The 19,022-nt window shown below is 41.6% G+C and overlaps 1 protein-coding gene across 2 annotated transcripts in view; it reads right to left on the bottom strand.

Moving 5' to 3' along the window:
* Nucleotides 1–19,022, bottom strand: part of GRIPAP1 (GRIP1 associated protein 1) — a 161,658-nt gene that overhangs the window by 75,728 nt on the left and 66,908 nt on the right. For both annotated transcript variants that reach the window (XM_089675243.1, XM_089675242.1), the window contains 3 exons: nucleotides 14,409–14,504; nucleotides 14,129–14,185; nucleotides 10,797–10,896 (listed from right to left, as the gene is read on the bottom strand). In XM_089675243.1, the coding sequence (XP_089531369.1) occupies nucleotides 10,797–10,896; nucleotides 14,129–14,185; nucleotides 14,409–14,504 (253 nt within the window). The remainder of the gene's footprint in view (nucleotides 1–10,796; nucleotides 10,897–14,128; nucleotides 14,186–14,408; nucleotides 14,505–19,022) is intronic.

Consider the following 19,022-nt stretch of genomic DNA (forward strand, 5'->3'; position numbering starts at 1 on the left):
ACATCCAAAAAGTGAAGCACTTTCTTTTTAGGGTTGATTAGGAGAAATGGAAGGCAGTGCAATGTCCCAACTCAGGTGGAACGAAGGAACCACCTCAGATAGGAAAAAGGACTGAGGCCTCAACATCATTTAGTTAGTAAATGCAAAATAACTTGCAATCTAATCCCGCATCGCAGGCATTCATGCACGTTCATTGATAGCCACAGGCTGTTAACCTCCCAGCAATTGTGTAGTCAGGAACAATATACCAACTCCATGCAGAAAAGAGCCCAACGGTACAAGAATAAAGATTGAGCCACAGCTTTTCTTTATTATTTCTAGCTCAGTGATATCTGTAAGGGTTTTCAATTATAACAGTAGTTAGTCCCATTCAACTGTAATGCTGAATACATTGTGCTGATTATTCAAGCAGTTTCAACAGTTCTGAATTGAAGACGTTTAAATAGGCAGCTAAACATTTCCACTTTATAGAAGAAGGTCCAGTTGAAAATGACCAATTACTACTAGCTAGCTCTCAGTCATCTTTACTTAAAAGTACTCGAGGAAACAGCTACAAATATATATATATAAATAAAACATCATACATACGTTGGCAGAAAAAGAATGAAAGTGAAAGTCACAAGAAAATTACTTTCAGGCGAATTTTATAGTAACTTAAAAAAAAGCATACACTTCCAGAAAATACAATATAACTTCCCTATAAGCATCCAGCTATGTAGGTGTTAAAGTTATGTCTTTAGTATTAATGAGTAATACTTGAGTCACAGTTGGATGGACTGCTTTAATTTCCCATTGAAAAAGAATTAAAATGCCCCTTGTGTTTCTTCAGCTGTATTAATCCTCCATTTTGTCCATTGTTAAACTAATGGGAATGATGTAGATGTGGCCATTAAGGTAATTGGATTTTTATGCGAGTTTATCAGCCAGGCACTTGACTGTGTTTGCTGTTTATGTGGATGGCAGTGCTATATTCTGTCATCTAGGCAATTCATCTGCCCTGTTCTTCCCCTGCATTGTCTGACACTTTTAATATTCCCAGAGAAGTGATTAGCCATTTACACAGGGCTAGTGAGATATTCTATAGTGATTACCCCAGCCAAGAGCACACTCTATAAATCTGTATTCATGTATTAACACATCTACATTAAAGTGAAACTGTAGTTATAAAAATGTAAAAAAATAAAACACCTCTATCCCATTTTGCCCTACCCTCCCAATTAGAAACTGCGAATAAAACCTCAGACTTTAGATACTGGTTACTGCATCTTTTCATTTACTGCACTTTAGACCTGCAATCCATCTTCAAAGTCCTTGTGCATGTTCCAGGCCCAGCCACCAAGAATAAAGACTATCCCTGCCACATGCTCCAAGCTACATACAGACTGATCATTATTCCTCATGGTTGAGTCTGGTATTTGCACACTGACTTAGAAGGTAAGATGCAGGAGCACAGGGTAAAGCCAGGTGGCCCTGGGGATGACAGTAAGTTAAACAATACTCTTGACAGCTTTTAGGAAACAGGGTTCCACTTTTTACAGTTTGCTTCGACCTTTCAGATAAACTTAAGAGAACAGACAGGCATTCTATTGCATTGGAGACATGCAATATCTCTTTTGCAATAAAATGCCCCTACCTGCCTGCCCATGGTCTTCTCTGGTGATGTAAATTGAGCTGCACAGGCGCAGCTCAGCTTTCAGCACCGGTACGGTGTGCTGCAATGACGTCATCCTGTTCCAGCCAATAAAGATGGCTGCAGACCACCAAACAGGAGAAAATGCTCAGTAGTAACGTTACAACCTATATTTGTGTGTAACATGTAACCTGTTACTAAAGGTGAACTTATCCTTTAACTGACATGACATGAATGAATACTGTCACATTAGCTTGAGCTCTCAACCGAACTGTCAAGCCTTTAAATAGCTGGTGTCATAAATTAATACATCTGCAGCACTATTGCAACTGCAGATCTAACACAGACTAAGGTGGCAGCTTGCTTTGCTGTAAAGAATAAGAGGGTTTGTTTCCATTTTTAACATTATACGGAAGGCCAGAAAAATAACTAGCTTTGTCCACATTTTGGAGCATATTAACTGTAAGGACTAACAGGAAGAGAAGCAAGCTAAGCAGGGCAGACAAAAGTTTCCCAACTGCAGACTTCAACTTCTGCAGTTTCCAGTTGCAGATACTAGCTTCCCTTAGGGATAAAGCTGGCATTAAAACGAACATGTTTCTTTTCCTGCTTTGGTGAAGCACAGGTTCACTTTAAAGAGGTTTCCTGCTTGCAGGATAAAGATGGAAAATCAGTCTGCACACATCAGATGATGATGGTGATCCCAAATTAGAACTTCGGCCTTTCTGTTCGGTCAAGCCACCTACATAATGCTTGATCTGCTCAATTTTCTTTAACAATAGCTAAGAAGCCAATTACTTTTCAATTGAATTCAAAAGCTAGGCTATATGTGTGAATGCCTTAGCCCACGCTGACTTTGTGAAGGTGGGCAGTGTTCCGCTGAAGAGTCTAAGCGGTGGTAGCTGCGGATCTGTTAACTACTGCTGCGATGTCAGAACAGCTATTTAAAGGGGGTTTTGGCCAAATGGGAAGGTAGGTTCTCTGCACAGAAAGTCTCTGGCTGGTGCCTGTTAATTGCAGAAAGCAACAACCCTACTTCAAGATGCTCCAAGACTGCCATGCTCCGCAGGTCATCCAGAAGAGACATAATTCGCACTGCTGATAGCTACAGCCTCATTCGTTTGGTCATTACCCACATACTTGCGACCACGGAAGAGGATAAAGTTTTAGACCGGTAAACCACAATCCCGGTCTACAAAGTTATCGCCACAGACTGTTACTGTTATCATTATTAAAAGAATGTTTTCACAGGTTAAATAAGCAGAAAAATTTACAGACATAACAGAACATGATATGTAGTAACTACTGTTGACAAATGACTATTATCTGGTTCTGCTTCTTCATAAGACTAAATTGTTCAAAAAGATTTTTAACCTCCCTGGCAGTATTCCCGAGTGTAGCTCGGGGTAAAGTTTCAGAACCACAAGCGGTAAGCCCGAGCTACACTCGGGAATTTCCTGCAGCGTTGCTCCAGGATCTCTTCTTCACTTACCTTGTCCTGCGCTCCCGCGATGTCCCTCCTGCAGTGTCCCCGGCAATGTCCTCCGGCCGATGCCGGCATCTGTCTTCTGGGTTCCGTTCCCTGCGACGTCAGGAAGTACGGGAACGGAACGGCGGGAAATTTAAAAATGTGAAAAAGTGACATTCACTAAATACACTAAAATCACATAGTATAACACTACTGTATCAAACCATTTCACATACATTTTGTCCCTAGTGCTTTGTCCTGTGCCCTGCCTGCATTTTTACTGTTCTTTCTACCTGGAAACTGAGAAATGTCCATGGCATCCAAAAAGCATCCCTTTAGGTTAAAATCGGTTTTAGACCAGCTAGAGAACAGCGATAGTAAATTAGAACCACTTGCAGAATTGAATAATGATTCGTGGGGAAATTCGTCATCAGACACTGAAAACGATTTTGCAACTTTGCTCAGTGATGTGTGCTATATTTCAAATTTCAGTGTTTTTGGTTTGATTATATTATTGAATTAAATTTATCATATTTTTTTTTATGATTTATTAAATTATAATTTATGATTTTGTGTTTGAAATTTTAACATACCCGGGATGTTTACTACACTCTTGTTCGGACAGATTTCAGTGAGTTATTCCTAAAAGTTACAGGCCTACAATAAAAAAAATACATATTTCCATGCAAAAAAAGGTACCGCTTTGAGCACAGAAATATGGACATAATCAGACCACTAGGGAGGCTACAAAAGGTGACGTAGTATTTAAAAATAAGCCCTGTGAGCCACTTTAAACTTTGCGACTATTAAGCAGAAAACTATTAAGACTTTTATTAAAGCACAACTTTACCCATAACAACTTGATGAAAAATAATGTTCTTTAGCAAGGAACATACATTCCAAATTAATAATTACACTACCTAAATTAGCGTGTGCTGTAAGTTGCCTCCAGCATTGCTTTTGTTTCTTGGAGCTGGAAGCTACCATTTTGCTGAAGCTCAGAGCCCCTGAACAACAGAAAGGCCTCATTCACACCATACGTGCCAGAAAACTGACGTGCAGATTTCACTTGCAGAGACATCAGTTTGCATCAGTTTTCATGCGTGCTTAAATGAGTTTTATACACATTGCAGATTCCTGCGCAAAACAAATCTGCATGCAATACTAATTTTGTGGTGTGAACAGGGCACATAGAGAACAATTGTTTTTGTGGTGCCCTGACATCTCTGCATCATGGTGTGAACGGCTCTTAATCATAAAGCGGATCTAAACCCATAGATGTAATGGTTTTAAAAAACGGTTACATTCCTGAAATGCCTGGATTGCTAACTGTCACATTTGCTTGTTTCCTCTTCCAAACTGTCAAACCATTAAAGTGGTTGTAACCCTGGAAAAGACAAACCAAACAAACAAAAAGCTCCTGGCCTTTCTGTTGCATTATAAACAGCATAGTGCTTTTGCAGTGTAATTTTCCCTTTCTACATTGTAAAACACCTGGCCGATCCTGCCAGTTCCTGTGTCCCTCTTACCACAGTACTCATGGCTGCTGATCCATCATACTGTTGTCAGTTTATGCGGCTCCGTCATCCCACTATGTGTTCAGTCTCTCTCTCATCCCCTCCCTCTCTGCCTGTCAGTTCAGTAGTCAGTGTTGTGAGAGCCGATCTCCTCCCCACCCCTGCCTCCTCTCCTGCCTTTAGTTCTCTGTGGCTGTAAAGTCACATATATCAGTTACTTGTATCCTGTCTGTTGTAGCAATATATAAAGTGCAGTGTGTTTTTTAAAAACTATAATGCTAAATACCGTCTTGCACAGCGCTGCTGTGCGATCACGTGACCTCCCTCTGCTGGCAAGCATACGTCACAGGAGACTCTTAGCCCCTCCCACCGCTCTCCTAAGATTGGGGAAGGAGAGTGGAGGGAGGTCACGTGACTACACAGCGGAGCTGTGCAAAAAGGTATTGAGGATTATAATTTTTTCTAAAAAACACACACACACTGTACTTTATTTATTACTACATCAGAGAGGATACAAGTAACTGACATATGTGACTTTACAACCACTTTAAGTGGCTGGTGTCATAACTGATCACCTGTGCGTCACCATGGCAGTTGCAAATGAAACAGAAGCAGCTTCCTTGGCTGTAAGGAATAGGAGGGTTTAATTCCACTTCAAGGATGTCAGCAGATCAGCCTCTACAAATTCAGAGTGCCTAAAAATAGAGCAACTGAGCATGTGCAGACCAGTGTGAGACAGTGTATTACTGGACTTGAAACAGTACAGGCACTTATTTTTAATGTTTTACATAGCATTACCTGCAAAAGGGGCCAGCCTTAAGTGCTCTAGCAGGACTTAATTTTCTGATTAAAGTTCCACAAGCTCTGTGTGCCTTCTTTATATATGTCTTCACTTTACTAGGGACTTGCCTTCCATGACTGCTGGCCTGAGGTCCACCCACCTGCCTACAGCTTCTATGGAACCGGAACAGGGTCTTAAAAACATGGAACTAAGGTCTTAGTAACAAAGGGAAACTAAATCAGAGATGCACAGGTGGGTTTTCCAGCTAATTAAAAGGTCACAGCAAGCATCTTTTGAAATGCAGTAAGATGCTATAGAGGTGAGACTTGCCCAAACAATTTAATAAGACATCCCTTATTCAATTCTATGATTGTTTAAGCCAGAGTAAGAGCAAGAAACAATGAACGGCTGTACACAAATTCATTGTTGACATAGAGGGATACGTACTTTACAAAGTCCACATATTCTCTAAATACTGGAATGGATTACGTGAATAATCATATATATATATATATATATATATATATATATATATATATATATATATATATATATATATATATATATATACACACACACACAGTTGTGTTCAAAATAATAGCAATGTGTTAAAAAAAGTGAATAAAGCTCAAAATCCTTCTAATAGCTTTTATTTCCACACACAAAAATGCATTGGGAACACTACACATTCTATTCCAAATCAAAACATGAAGAAAAAATATCAAATTTGTGTTGTTCCTCAAAAAAAAATTGAAGAAAAGTGAATATTAGACAGTTCAAAAAAATAGCAGTTTTTGTATTCTTCTTTACAAACTCAAACATTCACTATATAAACTGAAAAATGTTTGAAGATTTTGCTTTCCTTTGAATCACTTAATCAATATTTCGTTGTATAAGCACTGTTTGTGAGAGCTGCTGTACATCTGTGTTGCATGGAGTCAACCAACTTCTGGCACCTGTGAACAGGTATTCCAGCCCAGGATGATTGGACTACATTCCACAGTTCTTCTCTATTTCTTGGTTTTGCCTCAGAAACTGCATTTTTGATGTCACCCCACAAGTTTTCTATTGGATTAAGATCCGGGGATTGGGCTGGCCACTCCATAACGTCAATCTTGTTGGTCTGGAACCAAGATGTTGCACATTTACTGGTGTGTTTGGGGTCGTTGTCTTGTTGGAAGACCCATTTCAAGGGCATTTCCTCTTCAGCTTAAGGCAGCATGACCTCTTCAAGTATTCTGATGTATTCAAACTGATCCATGATCCCTGGTATGAGATAAATAGGCCCAACACCGTAGTATGAGAAACATCCCCATATCATGATGCTTGCGCAACCATGCTTCACTGTCTTCACTGTGTACTGTGGCTTGAATTCAGTGTTTGGGGGTCATCTGACAAACTGTCTCCGGCCACTAGACCCAAAAAGAACAATCTTACTTTCATCAGTCCACAAAATGTTGCGCCATTTCTCTTTAGGCCAGTCAATGTGCTCTTTGGCAAATAGTAACCTCTTCAGCACATGTCTTTTTTTTTTTTTTAACAGTGGGACTTTGCGGGGGCTTCTTGCAGATAGCTTGGCTTCACATAGGCGTCTTCTAATTGTAACAGTACTCACAGGTAACTTTGGACCTTCTTTGATCTTCCTGGAGCTGATTGTTGGCTGAGTCCTTGCCATTTTGGCTATTCTTCTATCCATTCGAATGGTAGTTTTTCGCTTTCTTCCATGTATTTCAGGTTTTGGTTGCCATTTTAAAGCATTTGTGATCATTTTAGCTGAGCAGCCTATCATATTCTGCACTTCTTTATATGTTTTCCCCTCTCCAATCAACTTTTTAATCAAGGTACGCTGTTCTTCTGAACAATGTCTGGAACAAACTATTTTCCTCAGAATTTCAGAGAGAAATGCACTGTAACCAGCATGTACAACATTTGCTGCCTTCCTTCCTTAAATAGGGGCAATAATTGCCACCTGTTTTTCAAAAAATGAATGACCTCACTAATAGAACTCCACACTGCTATTATTTTGAACATGCCCCTTTCAATCAGTGATTCAATTACACAGAATCAGCAGCATGCATGTCATGACTGTTGGGTCTGTTGGATTTCTATTACTCTAATACACCTGCTAGTAAATTATTTGCCATGTAGAAATATCATTTCTACCAAAAACAGTGATTGATCAGGTTAATGATGTCTGACTGCTATTATTTTGAACACAACTGTATATATCTATCTCCCAGTGTTGTTGCTTCCACAGTTTAAAGAAGTTTGGCATTTTACAGAGGTGCCAAGATATGGCGTGTTACTTTCACATACTTGAAAATAACCTCTATTAGAATGTCAGAAATAGGTTTTAATGAGGTCCTTTTTCCTGTGTATCAGGGCTGAGTACTGGGGAATTCTTTGTGAACTGGTAATGAACTGCCCCTCCCATACACAAGTCCCTTGCTAGTCATAAATTAATTGAGCTGTTTGACATTTAATCCTTGAGCGGTACAGTTGAAAACCTTGTCTCATACTACTCCTGAGGCCTTGTAATGGAAGATTCCTGCACTCACAGAGATTTACTGCCAAACAGTTTTCCATAGTATGTTCGCTGTCTGCCCATGCACCAAAGAAAAGCAGCACACGTAAACAAAACAAGCTCAATTCATAATTGCCTGGTGTGGCTTATAAAAAAAATAGCCCAATGTTTCTCACTGCAGGGGAAGCCATAAATAACCAGCATAAATATTTCAGGTGTGGAACAGTTCCTAAACATTTGCTGAAACTCCAGGCTTACCTGCAGGGAAGCCATCTAGAACCAGGATAAATCCTGAAAGACTGGAACAGTTGTACAGGTTTTTCTCCTGTACAGAAATTGCTTACTATGACCTCACTTAATACTGTAAGATTGTCATGGCATGCATTAGAAGCTGCAGCAAGTCGGATAGAGCCCACCTCATTTTCTGCCTGGAGAATGTCCAGCATTATTGTGCCCTTTCCTCTCCAGCCTTAACGTCCTGGCCCACCTTTTTTTTATTAATTGGATTTAAAGTGGAAGCAAAGTCTTTTCTTTAACTTGTACCTACAGGTAAGCCTATACTAAGCATTACTTGTAGGTACAGTGAATATCTCCTGAACTTGTACAGTTTAGGAGATATTCACACTGCAACCAGTGATGTCACCGGCACATGCGCTATGAAGGGATGGCATACCTGTGGCACTCCTTCAGAGCTCCGTGCCGTGGCTGAAACTTCCGCATGCATTTGCGGGGAGCACATGAACCCGCAAGGAAGACCGGGTAAGGATGGAAGCCCTGTCAGCGGTGAAAGCGCGCTGCTAGAAGTAAAACAAATGAAAAACGCCTCCTGCGCTGGGGATGGATAGCCTGATAATAAGCTGCTCACACTCACCTTCACCACCAGGTAAATTCAATAGAACCAGAGTAATACATATAAATAGTGGAGCGCTGATATTAACTGCTAGTAAAGGACAGGTTAACACATTGCAATATATAAATGGTGCAAAGGTGACTAACGGTGTCATAAATACACACACATAAATACTTATAGCAGTGATACAGTGTATGTGTACATTGATCAAACTATAATTATATTATATGAAAGTCCATGGCGAAGAACTTCTGCATAAGGTGACCAAAAGACACAGCAAGCTATGTGGGGTGATCACAGTGCCACACGTTGTATAGACAAATCCACACGTGACCAAGATGGCTCCTCACCTCCCAATTAAGAATAGACAAATCCACACGTGACCAAGATGGCTCCTCACCTCCCAGGTGAGGAGCCATCTTGGTCACGTGTGGATTTGTCTATACAACGTGTGGCATTGTGAACACCCCACATAGCTTGCTGTGTCTTTTGGTCACCTTATGCGGAAGTTCTTCGCCATGGACTTTCATATAATATAATTATAGTTTGATCAATGTACACATACACTGTATCACTGCTATAAGTATTTATGTGTGTGTATTTATGACACCGTTAGTCACCTTTGCACCATTTATATATTGCAATGTGTTAACCTGTCCTTTACTAGCAGTTAATATCAGCGCTCCACTATTTATATGTATTGCGCTGCTAGAAGGCTTCATTCTACGGTAAGTATTTCATAATGTGCTAGTATGCAATGTATACTAGCACATTATGCCATTTTCTTGCAGGTTTTTATTTTATTTCAAGGCCGCGGTTTACTACCGCTTTAGTTTCAATCATGGAGTATCAGTTTTCAGGAAGCTATATACAAACACCCTGCCAGCCATGACCTGTTGGCAAGGCATAGAAAAGCACCAATATATAATAATGATGGTAATGAGTCTGAAAGAAGGTATGCAATGAAAACATTAATGTTTTACTGTGATTAATAAGCTCAATAGCATGTTGATGAAGGGGGAAGGGGGAGGTACCAGGAAAGGAGATCAGATTTAATTTCAGCATTAGGTCACATTGCTTACTACTAACAGTCAAATTGACACTGAATAACTAGCAGAAATTTGTACAGTGTTAGTCACGGATACAAGCTGGATTACCGACAGCATACAGATTTCTTACACTGCAATGTTTAAAGGCTAAGTTCACCTTTTCTGAAAAAAAAAAAAACAAAAACATATTTTTGCACGGAAAAAAATGTGCATTTAATTTTTTTTACCAGATCCTGCAGAGCATTGTAGCCATGATCAGTGGTCCTGCACACATGATCCTGCACAGGCGATCGCAGCCTATTGAGAACTACAAACTGGAATGGGGTGGGGGGTAGGGGAGCGTCTGGAGCATATTAAACATTACACCCTAAATATGGGTGTAACATGCTTCAAAAGGTGAACTTATTGTTTAATTAGCTCACATAAACTACTCATTTTATCAATGGCCTAAAATTTATATTTAATGATTTCTAAACAAAACTACATGTCATTTATATAAACCGTAATAGATTATTATGAAAATCTTAAACCCAGTATTTGCAGGAAAAAGGCATCTGTCACAATTATGCTCGCAAACCGCAATACTTTTAAACATTGGACAAGGTTTTAATAGCAGTTTTAATCTTTTACATTTAGATATTTCAGCTAAGATGCATGTCATGCTGTATATAAAACACATCGTACATTTTGCTGAAATAATATTTTGAGATAGGAAAGGTATTCTTGTTGCCAGCAACAGGGTATCATCTGTGGTGACTAGACTTTACCATGCTGGAGGATGTCTTGTAAGCTTGCTCTCCCTGTTAGCCAAATAAATGTGTTATGTCAACACGGAGTGCAGTCTTGTTTGTGGCAGTACTGCACTTTGAGGACAAGAGGCTTCAACCCAGCCTAAGAAATCCTGCCATGATCAGGAGAAGACTGTACAAGCTTTTCTCTCTGTTTCTCTCTGTCTGGAGCCTGAAGAAAACACCTACCTGTTCGAGTTTTACTGTTGGTGAGAATCTCCTGAAGCCGTTCCTGAAGTTTATCTGCTCGCTTCCTCTCAAGGTGAAGCTGCCGCTTCAGGTCCTTAAGCTGTGAGGAACAGTATAAAACAACCCGTGTAATGAAGGAGCAGAGATCAAAGTGTTCTGATGTCTATGTATTAGAAGAATGGAGATATCAGCATATCCTAATGTCTCTGTATATAAGGAGGAGAGGAGAGGTCTGTGTAGCCTGATGTCTGTGTATTAGGAAGAGAGGAAAGGTCAGCGTGTCCTGGTGTCGGTGTATTAGGAAGAGAGGAGAGGTCAGTGAATCCAGATGCCTGTGTATTAGGAGAATGAGACAGGTCAAAGTATCCTGATGTCTGTGTATTAGAAGGGAAGAGGTCAATGTATCCTGATATATTAGGAAGAAAGGAAAGGAAAGATCAGTTTATTTTGATGTCTGTGTATTGGGAGGATTGGAGAGGTCAGTGTATCCTGACGCCTGTGTATTGGGAGGATAGGATGGTGTGCTTAGATTTCAGTTTATTAGTAGGGGAGAGGTCAGTGTGCTCTCATCCACTATATTGCCAAAAGTATTGGGACCCCTGTCTTTACACGCACATGAACTTTAATGGCATCCCAGTCTTAGTCCGTAGGGTTCAATATTGAGTTGGCCCACCCTTTACACCTATGAACAGTTTCAACTCTTCTGGGAAGGCTGTCCACAAGGTTTAGGAGTGTGTCTATGGGAATGTTTGATCATACTTCCAAAAGTGCATTTGTGAGGTCAGGCACTGATGTCGGACGAGAAGGCCTGGCTCGCAGTCCACGCTCAAATTCATCCCAGAGGTGTTCTATGAGGTTGAGGTCAGGACTCTGTGCAGGCCAGTCAAGTTCCTCCACCCCAAACTTGTTCATTCATGTCTTTATGGACCTTGCTTTGTGCACTGGTGCACAGTCATGTTGGAACAGGAAGGGGCCATCCCCAAACTGTTCCCACAAAGTTGGGAGCACAAAATTGTTTAAAATGTCTTGGTATGCCAAGGCCTTAAGAGTTCCCTTCACTGGAACTAAGGGGCCAAGCCCAACCCCTGAAAAACAACCCAACACTATAATCCCCTCCCCCTCCACAAAACGTTACACTTGGCACAATGCAGTCAGGCAAGTACTGTTCTCCTGGCAACTGCCAAACCCAGACACGTCCATCGGATTGCTAAACAGAGAAGAGTGATTCTGCACTCCAGAGAACATGTCTCCACTGCTCTAGAGTACAGTTGCGACGTGCTTTACACCACTGCATATGATGCTTTGCATTCCACTTGGTGAAATAGGGAGCTGCTAATAAGCTGCTTGGCCATGGAAACCCATTCCATGAACTGTTGTTGTGCTAATCTGAAGGCCACATGACGTTTGACGGTCTTTAGCTATTGACTCATTTTACGTGACCTACCACTTCGTGGCTGAGTTGCTGTTGTTCCCAGTTGCTTCCATTTTGTTATAATACCACTAACAGTTGACAGTGGAATATTTTGTAGCAAGGAAATTGTCTCACGGATTGCCAGACAGAGAAGCATGATTGGTCACTCCAGAGAGTACATCTCCACTGCTCTAGAGTCCTGTGGCGGAGTGCTTTACACCACTGCATCTGTCGCTTTGCATTGTACAAGGTGATGTAAAACTTAGATGCAGCTGCTCGGCCATGGAAACCCATTCCATGAAGCTCTCTACTCGTTGTGCTAATCTGAAGGCCACATGAAGTTTGGAGGTCTTTAACTATTGACTGTGCAGACAGTTGGCGACTTCTGCACACTGTGCGCTTCAGAATGCGCTGACCTGGCTCTGTCATTTCACGTGGCCTACCACTTCGTGGCTGAGTTGCTGTTGTTCCCAGTTGCTTCCACTTTGTTATAATACCACTAACAGTTGATTGTGGAATATTTAGTAGCATACAAATGTCACAGATGGACTTATTGCACAGATGGCAACCTATCACGGTACCACACTTGAATTCACTGAGCTCCTGAGAGCGACCCATTCCTTCACAAATGTTTGTAGAAGCAGTCTGCATGCCTAGGTGCTTGATTTTATACACCTGTGGCCATGGAGGTGATTGGAACACCTGAATCCAATGATTTGGAGGGCTGGCCCAATACTTTAATACTAGTGTATATGTGTATTAGGAGGAGGGAAGAAGTCGGTGTGTCCTGATGTCTGTGTGTTATGAAGAGGGGAGAGGTCAGCGTATCTTGATGTCTGTATTAAGAGAGGGGAGGTCAGTATGTCATGATATCTGCATATTAGGCCCCTTACACATGGGAATTTCTAGGAGCAGTTTGTCCGCACTAAAATAGGGGACGGATACACTGCTCCTAGACAGCCCAAAGTGAAAGGGGTCTTAGGAGGAGAGGAGAGCTCAGTGTATCCTAATGTCTGTGTGTTAGGAGGAGAGGAGAGCTCAGTGTATCCTGGTGTCTGTGTGTTAGGAGGAGAGGAGAGCTCAGTGTATCCTGATGTCTGTGTATTAGGAGGAGGGGAGAGCTCAGTGTATCCTGGTGTCTGTGTGTTAGGAGGAGAGGAAAGCTCAGGGTATCCTGATGTCTGTGTATTAGGAGGAGGGGAGAGCTCGGTGTATCCTGATGTCTGTGTGTTAGGAGGAGGGGAGAGCTCAGTGTATCCTGATGTCTGTGTGTTAGGAGGAGGGGAGAGCTCGGTGTATCCTGATGTCTGTGTGTTAGGAGGAGAGGAAAGCTCAGGGTATCCTGGTGTCTGTGTGTTAGGAGGAGAGGAGAGCTCGGTGTATCCTAATGTCTGTGTGTTAGGAGGAGAGGAGAGCACAGTGTATCCTGGTGTCTGTGTGTTAGGAGGAGAGGAGAGCTCAGTGTATCCTGATGTCTGTGTGTTAGGAGGAGGGGAGAGCTCGGTGTATCCTGATGTCTGTGTGTTAGGAGGAGAGGAGAGCTCAGTGTATCCTGATTTCTGTGTGTTAGGAGGAGAGGAGAGCTCAGTGTATCCTGATGTGTGTGTGTTAGGAGGAGAGGAGAGCACAGTGTATCCTGATGTCTGTGTGTTAGGAGGAGAGGAGAGCTCAGTGTATCCTGATGTCTGTGTGTTAGGAGGAGGGGAGAGCTCAGTGTATCCTGATGTCTGTGTGTTAGGAGGGGAGCTCAGTGTATCCTAATGTCTGTGTGTTAGGAGTGCAGAGGTCAGTGTACACTAATCACTAATATCTGTGTATTAGGAGGAGGAGAGAGGTCAGTGTATCCTGATGTGTACTAGAAGGAGGGCAACTAACCTGTGGTCTGAACATAATCAGAGTGTGTATTATACAAAACACTTACAGCAGCACTTCCTCTCTTCTCTAGGATTCTCTGCCCATCTGTTGTATCCTTTACCTCCTAATAAGAAAAAAACAATTCACTTATCAATGGGATTGCTTAGAAGGAAACATCACTACATTGATTACAACAAGCCACCTTACAACATTTCTAACAAGATCTTGTGATACAATTCACATAACACAAGTAAAAGTAGCTCTGAAAGAGAATGGAAGCGAAAGCAGAATACAGAAGAGGTATAACAGCTTATCGAGCTTATGAGGGCTGTGGGAAGAGGTCTTACCTGTCTCAGCTGTTCTATTGTCCCGTTAAGACTTTCTTTCTCTCTTTCAGATGCCTTGATTTGTTCTATTAGTAAGTCTAGCTCCTTCTGCTTCATCTGAAGGTAATTATAACAGCATAAAATTACAATTAAGCACCCTTAGTTCTCCAGATATGTCAGACAAAAGCAAAAATGAACTTATGGAACTTGGTCACATTTGCCCTAAAGCATTTACCCTCAACCTATGGCCCTCCAGCTGTCTCCTTTGAGAGTCATGCTTTTAACGGTCAGCACCGCAATGCCTCATGGGACTTGTAGTTCCCCAATAGCTGGAGGGTCACAGGTTGAGCACCCATGCCCTAAAGTAAAAGTTAAAAAAGCTATAGATAATAAGATAGGAGCCTTCATTAAACATAAAAATGAAGGAACACTATCATCGTTTAAACATTACAAAGAATATAACAGAATATTCAAAAAGGAAATAAAGGCCGCAAAAAATTAACAACAGATAGCAGGACAAACCCCCACAAATTCTTCAAATATATTAATAGTAAAAAGGTCAGGTCTGAGCATGTAGGCCCTTTACAAAATAATCTAGGAGTGGGTGACTGGGGACAAAGAGAAGGCAAATTTAATAAATACCTTCTTCAGCTCTGTGTATACAAAGGAGCGTGGGGGAGCTCTTGTCCATAATGGGCATGGTATTGACACAGCTCCAGATGATCCACATTGGTTCACAATTGATATGATCCAGAAATATTTAGACAGAACAAAGGTTTATTAAAGCACCTGGACCGGATGGTATACACCCACGGGTCCTTAAAGAATTGAGCTCTGTTATTTCAAAGCCATTGTTTCTCATTTTTAGGGACTCTTTAATGACTGGCATAGTACTGGATTGGCGTAAGGCCAATGTGGTGCCTATATTTAAAAAGGGGTCAAAATCTTTACCAAGTAATTATAGACCTGTTCATTTAACTTCTATAGTTGGGAAGATACTGGAGAGTTTAATAAAAGACCACATAGATGAGTTCTAGCTGGAAAAAAATATTTTAAGCAACAGACAGCATGGATTCATGAAAGACAGAAGTTGTCAAACAAATCTGATTTCTTTTTATGAGGAGGTGAGCAAATCCTTGGACAGAGGGATGGCGATGGACGTGGTATACTTGGACAGAGAGGTGGGGGTGGACGTGGTATACTTGGACAGAGGGGTGGCGGAGGACGTGGTATACTTGGACAGAGGGGTGGCGGTGGACGTGGTATACTTGGACAGAGGGGTGTGGGGGACGTGGTATACTTGGATTTTGCAAAAGCGTTTGACACAGTTCCCGACACACGGCTAATGTGTAAGATAAAATCTACAGGTTTGGAAAAATCAGTATGTAAATGGATAGAAAACTGGCTAAAAGATCGTATTCAGAAAGTAGTGGTTAATGATTCATACTCTGAATGGTCTAGGGTTGTCAGTGGTGTACCCCAGGGTTCAGTGTTGGGACCCTTACTTTTTAATAGGTTTATAAACGATCTAGGGTCTGGGAATATAAATCCCATTTCAGTATTTGCAGATGAAACCAAGCTGTGCAGTGGAATAATGTCCTTACAGGATGTCTCCAACTTACAAGCCGACCTCAATGCACTGTGTAATTGGGCAACTATGTGGCAAATGAGGTTTAATGTTGATAAATGTAAGGTTATGCACTTGGGGACTAAGAATATGCAGCCATCATACATACTGGGGGGGTACAACTGGGGGAATCAATGGTGGAGAAGGATCTGGGAGTTCTGGTAGATCGCAAGCTTAATAATGGCATGCAATGTCAAGCTGCGGTCTCTGAAGCGAGCAAAATCATCTCTTCTATTAAAAGAGGTATATGCAGGCCATAGACGGTTTATCGGCCAAATTTTCAGCCGAAAGAATAATCGGCCGATATTTACACCGTTAGGGGGCAATGTCATTGGCCGATTTTCGCGGTTTCTCCTCATTTTTTTTATCATGCTGGAAAATTTACAAAAAACGGACGATTTTTGTAATTATTGGTGGCAACAGAACGACCGATGTTTCGTTTTTCGGTCGAAAAATTCGGCCAATAAACGAACAGTCTAAGGCCTGCAATAGACTTCAGAGAGAGAGAGATATCATATTACCCCGGTACAAATCATTAGTAAGATGTCATCTGGAATATGCAGTTCAGTTTTGGGCACCAATTCACAAAAAGAACACTGGGGAACTGGAGAAAGTACAGAGAAGGGCAACTAAACTGATACGAGGCATGGAGGAGATCAGCTATGAGGAAAGATTAGAGGAACTGAATTTATTCTCTCTTAAGAAGAGGAGATCAACACCCCGGTCGCACCAGATGCGACTTGGCATGTGATTTGCATGCCATGCAACTTGCAAATCATATGTCAAGTCGCACCCTATTGTCCACAATTACAGCAGTCAAATCGGTGGGGTTCTGACTTGGTTGGAGTCGCACCGATTTCTAGTAGTACATGCACTACTTTTCGTGCAATTTGCATAGACATCTGTTTCAGATGTCTTGCAAATCACACCTGAAATCGGTATGTCCCCCAACTTTGAAATCGTGCGACTTACAATGAAGTCACACGATTTCAAAGTCGGGCTTCATGTGACCGAGGTGTAAGGGGAGATATGATCAACATGTATAAATACATCAGTGGTTCATATAGTGAACTCGGTGTAGTTATTCACCCTGAGGTCATCACAGAGGACAAGGGGGCACTCTTTACATCTGGAGGAAAAGAAATGTAATCTCCAAATACGGAAAGGTTTCTTCACTGTGAGAGCTGTGAAAATGTGGAATAGACTCCCTCAAGAGTTGGTTCTAGCCAGCTCAGTGGCTTGCTTTAAAAAAGGCCTGGATTCTTTCTTGGATACACAGAATATAACTGATTACTAACATTTATAGGTAAAGTTAATCCAGGGAATATCCGATTGCCTCTCGGGGGATCAAGAAGGAAGTTTTTCCCCTGCAGAAGCAAATTGGATCATGCTTTGCTGGGTTTTTTTGCCTTCCTCTTGATCAACTGTGGGTATAGGATTCTAACTTTTTTTTTATGGTTCAACTACATGGACTTTTGTCTTTTCTTCAGGCAGAATAACTATGTAACTATATCAGTGCTAATAAAAAGAACTGACACTTTACAAATAACACTGGGCAGGAAGGGGTTAACATCTGGGGAAATCAAAGGGTTAACTGTGTGCTGTGTGTTTTACTGTGTGCTGTGCTTTACTGTGTAAGCACGCTGCTTCGTATTCCCCTCCTATGCAGAAGAATACAAAGCAGCATGCTGGAGCTGACAGGGGTGCGCGTGTGCCCCCTACCAGGAAATGCAAAATCACATTGTGACATAAATGTACAGATTTGAGTAGATAAGTAGATGTGACCTGTAGCAATATGTAATCATAAATTTAGTTAATTCCTTGTCATTAAAAATGTGTTCAGAATTAAGGCATATGGTCAACCATTAGCATCTGAAAAGAGACAGAGCTTCCTCAGGCTGGAAGTGACAACTGGGTGCTAATAAGATTTTGTCACCTATATGTAATCAGACTTTGCCACCTTCCTGAAGTTTAAAAAAGGAACGCATACGTTTCGGCTTCATGACACCAGGGGAGCCCCGATCTGTCTGGGGAGCTCTAAAGTATATACATAGATCAAAGGAGTATGTTTCGACCCTCATAAAAACTAAAATATTAGTTGCAGAGAGATGAAAATACTTCCTTCTGATTGGGCACTCTGTGGTCCACATCGGCATGTAAAACGGTATTTGTGGTCTATGTAGAATGCCAGAAAAATGCAGGAAATGGTTATGTGGTGCTGGATCGCGATAGCTGAACAGTGATTGGTACTGTTGTGATCAGACTGATGCGCGGGTGTCGGAAATTCAATTCCTGACTTGGAGATTCAAGCCGTCCCTGGTCCAATTGACTTTGGACAGTTCAGCACCCAAAACACCTGGTGGGCGGGTACAGGAACACCCCCCAGAGTCAACTGGCCAAGAACTAATGTCCTGCCTATGTCCATATCCCCATAAATTGAGGACCCGGAGGTATGGACGTGTGATTTGCATGGAGCTGGTTCGATCGACTAACGGATTACGGACTTTTTCTGACTTGCTCCAGTCGCAGGGTAAATCTTGGTAAAAGTTTTATTTCTGTTTTTTATTCCCTTTTATTTTATAGTGAATAGTCAATGTGTGTCTCCTTGTGTTTTCTGTAACTTTTTATACTTTGTACATATTTTATGCACTGCCCACTTTTGGGGTATTAAATCTTAAAATAAATAAGTGACTTCTGGGGTATTTAAGCACGTGCTCATAGCTCCGGAGAGATTAGATTGCATTGTATGTTAGTGTCTTTAAATGCTTGGTCAAGTTCATTGCCTATCTGTATGCAATTGCACTGTGTGTTGGCAGATTGCGTGCAGATTGTAAAGGTAACAGATCTGCCAGACGGAGATCTGTGTGTGTGTGGTGTCCCAACGGACCGTTCTGAGGATAAACTGTTGGGTGGTGGCAAGCTACCGTTTGTGGTGTGTCTGGTGTGGGGGTGTGTGGACAGTGGAAGAGTGATTGACACCAGGGTTCTGGCTTGTAGGATAGCTGGAG

Source organism: Staurois parvus, unplaced genomic scaffold (genome assembly GCF_062004578.1).
Source record: "Staurois parvus isolate SC_StPar_1 unplaced genomic scaffold, SC_StPar_1.0 ptg000154l, whole genome shotgun sequence".
NCBI lineage: Eukaryota > Metazoa > Chordata > Amphibia > Anura > Ranidae > Staurois > Staurois parvus.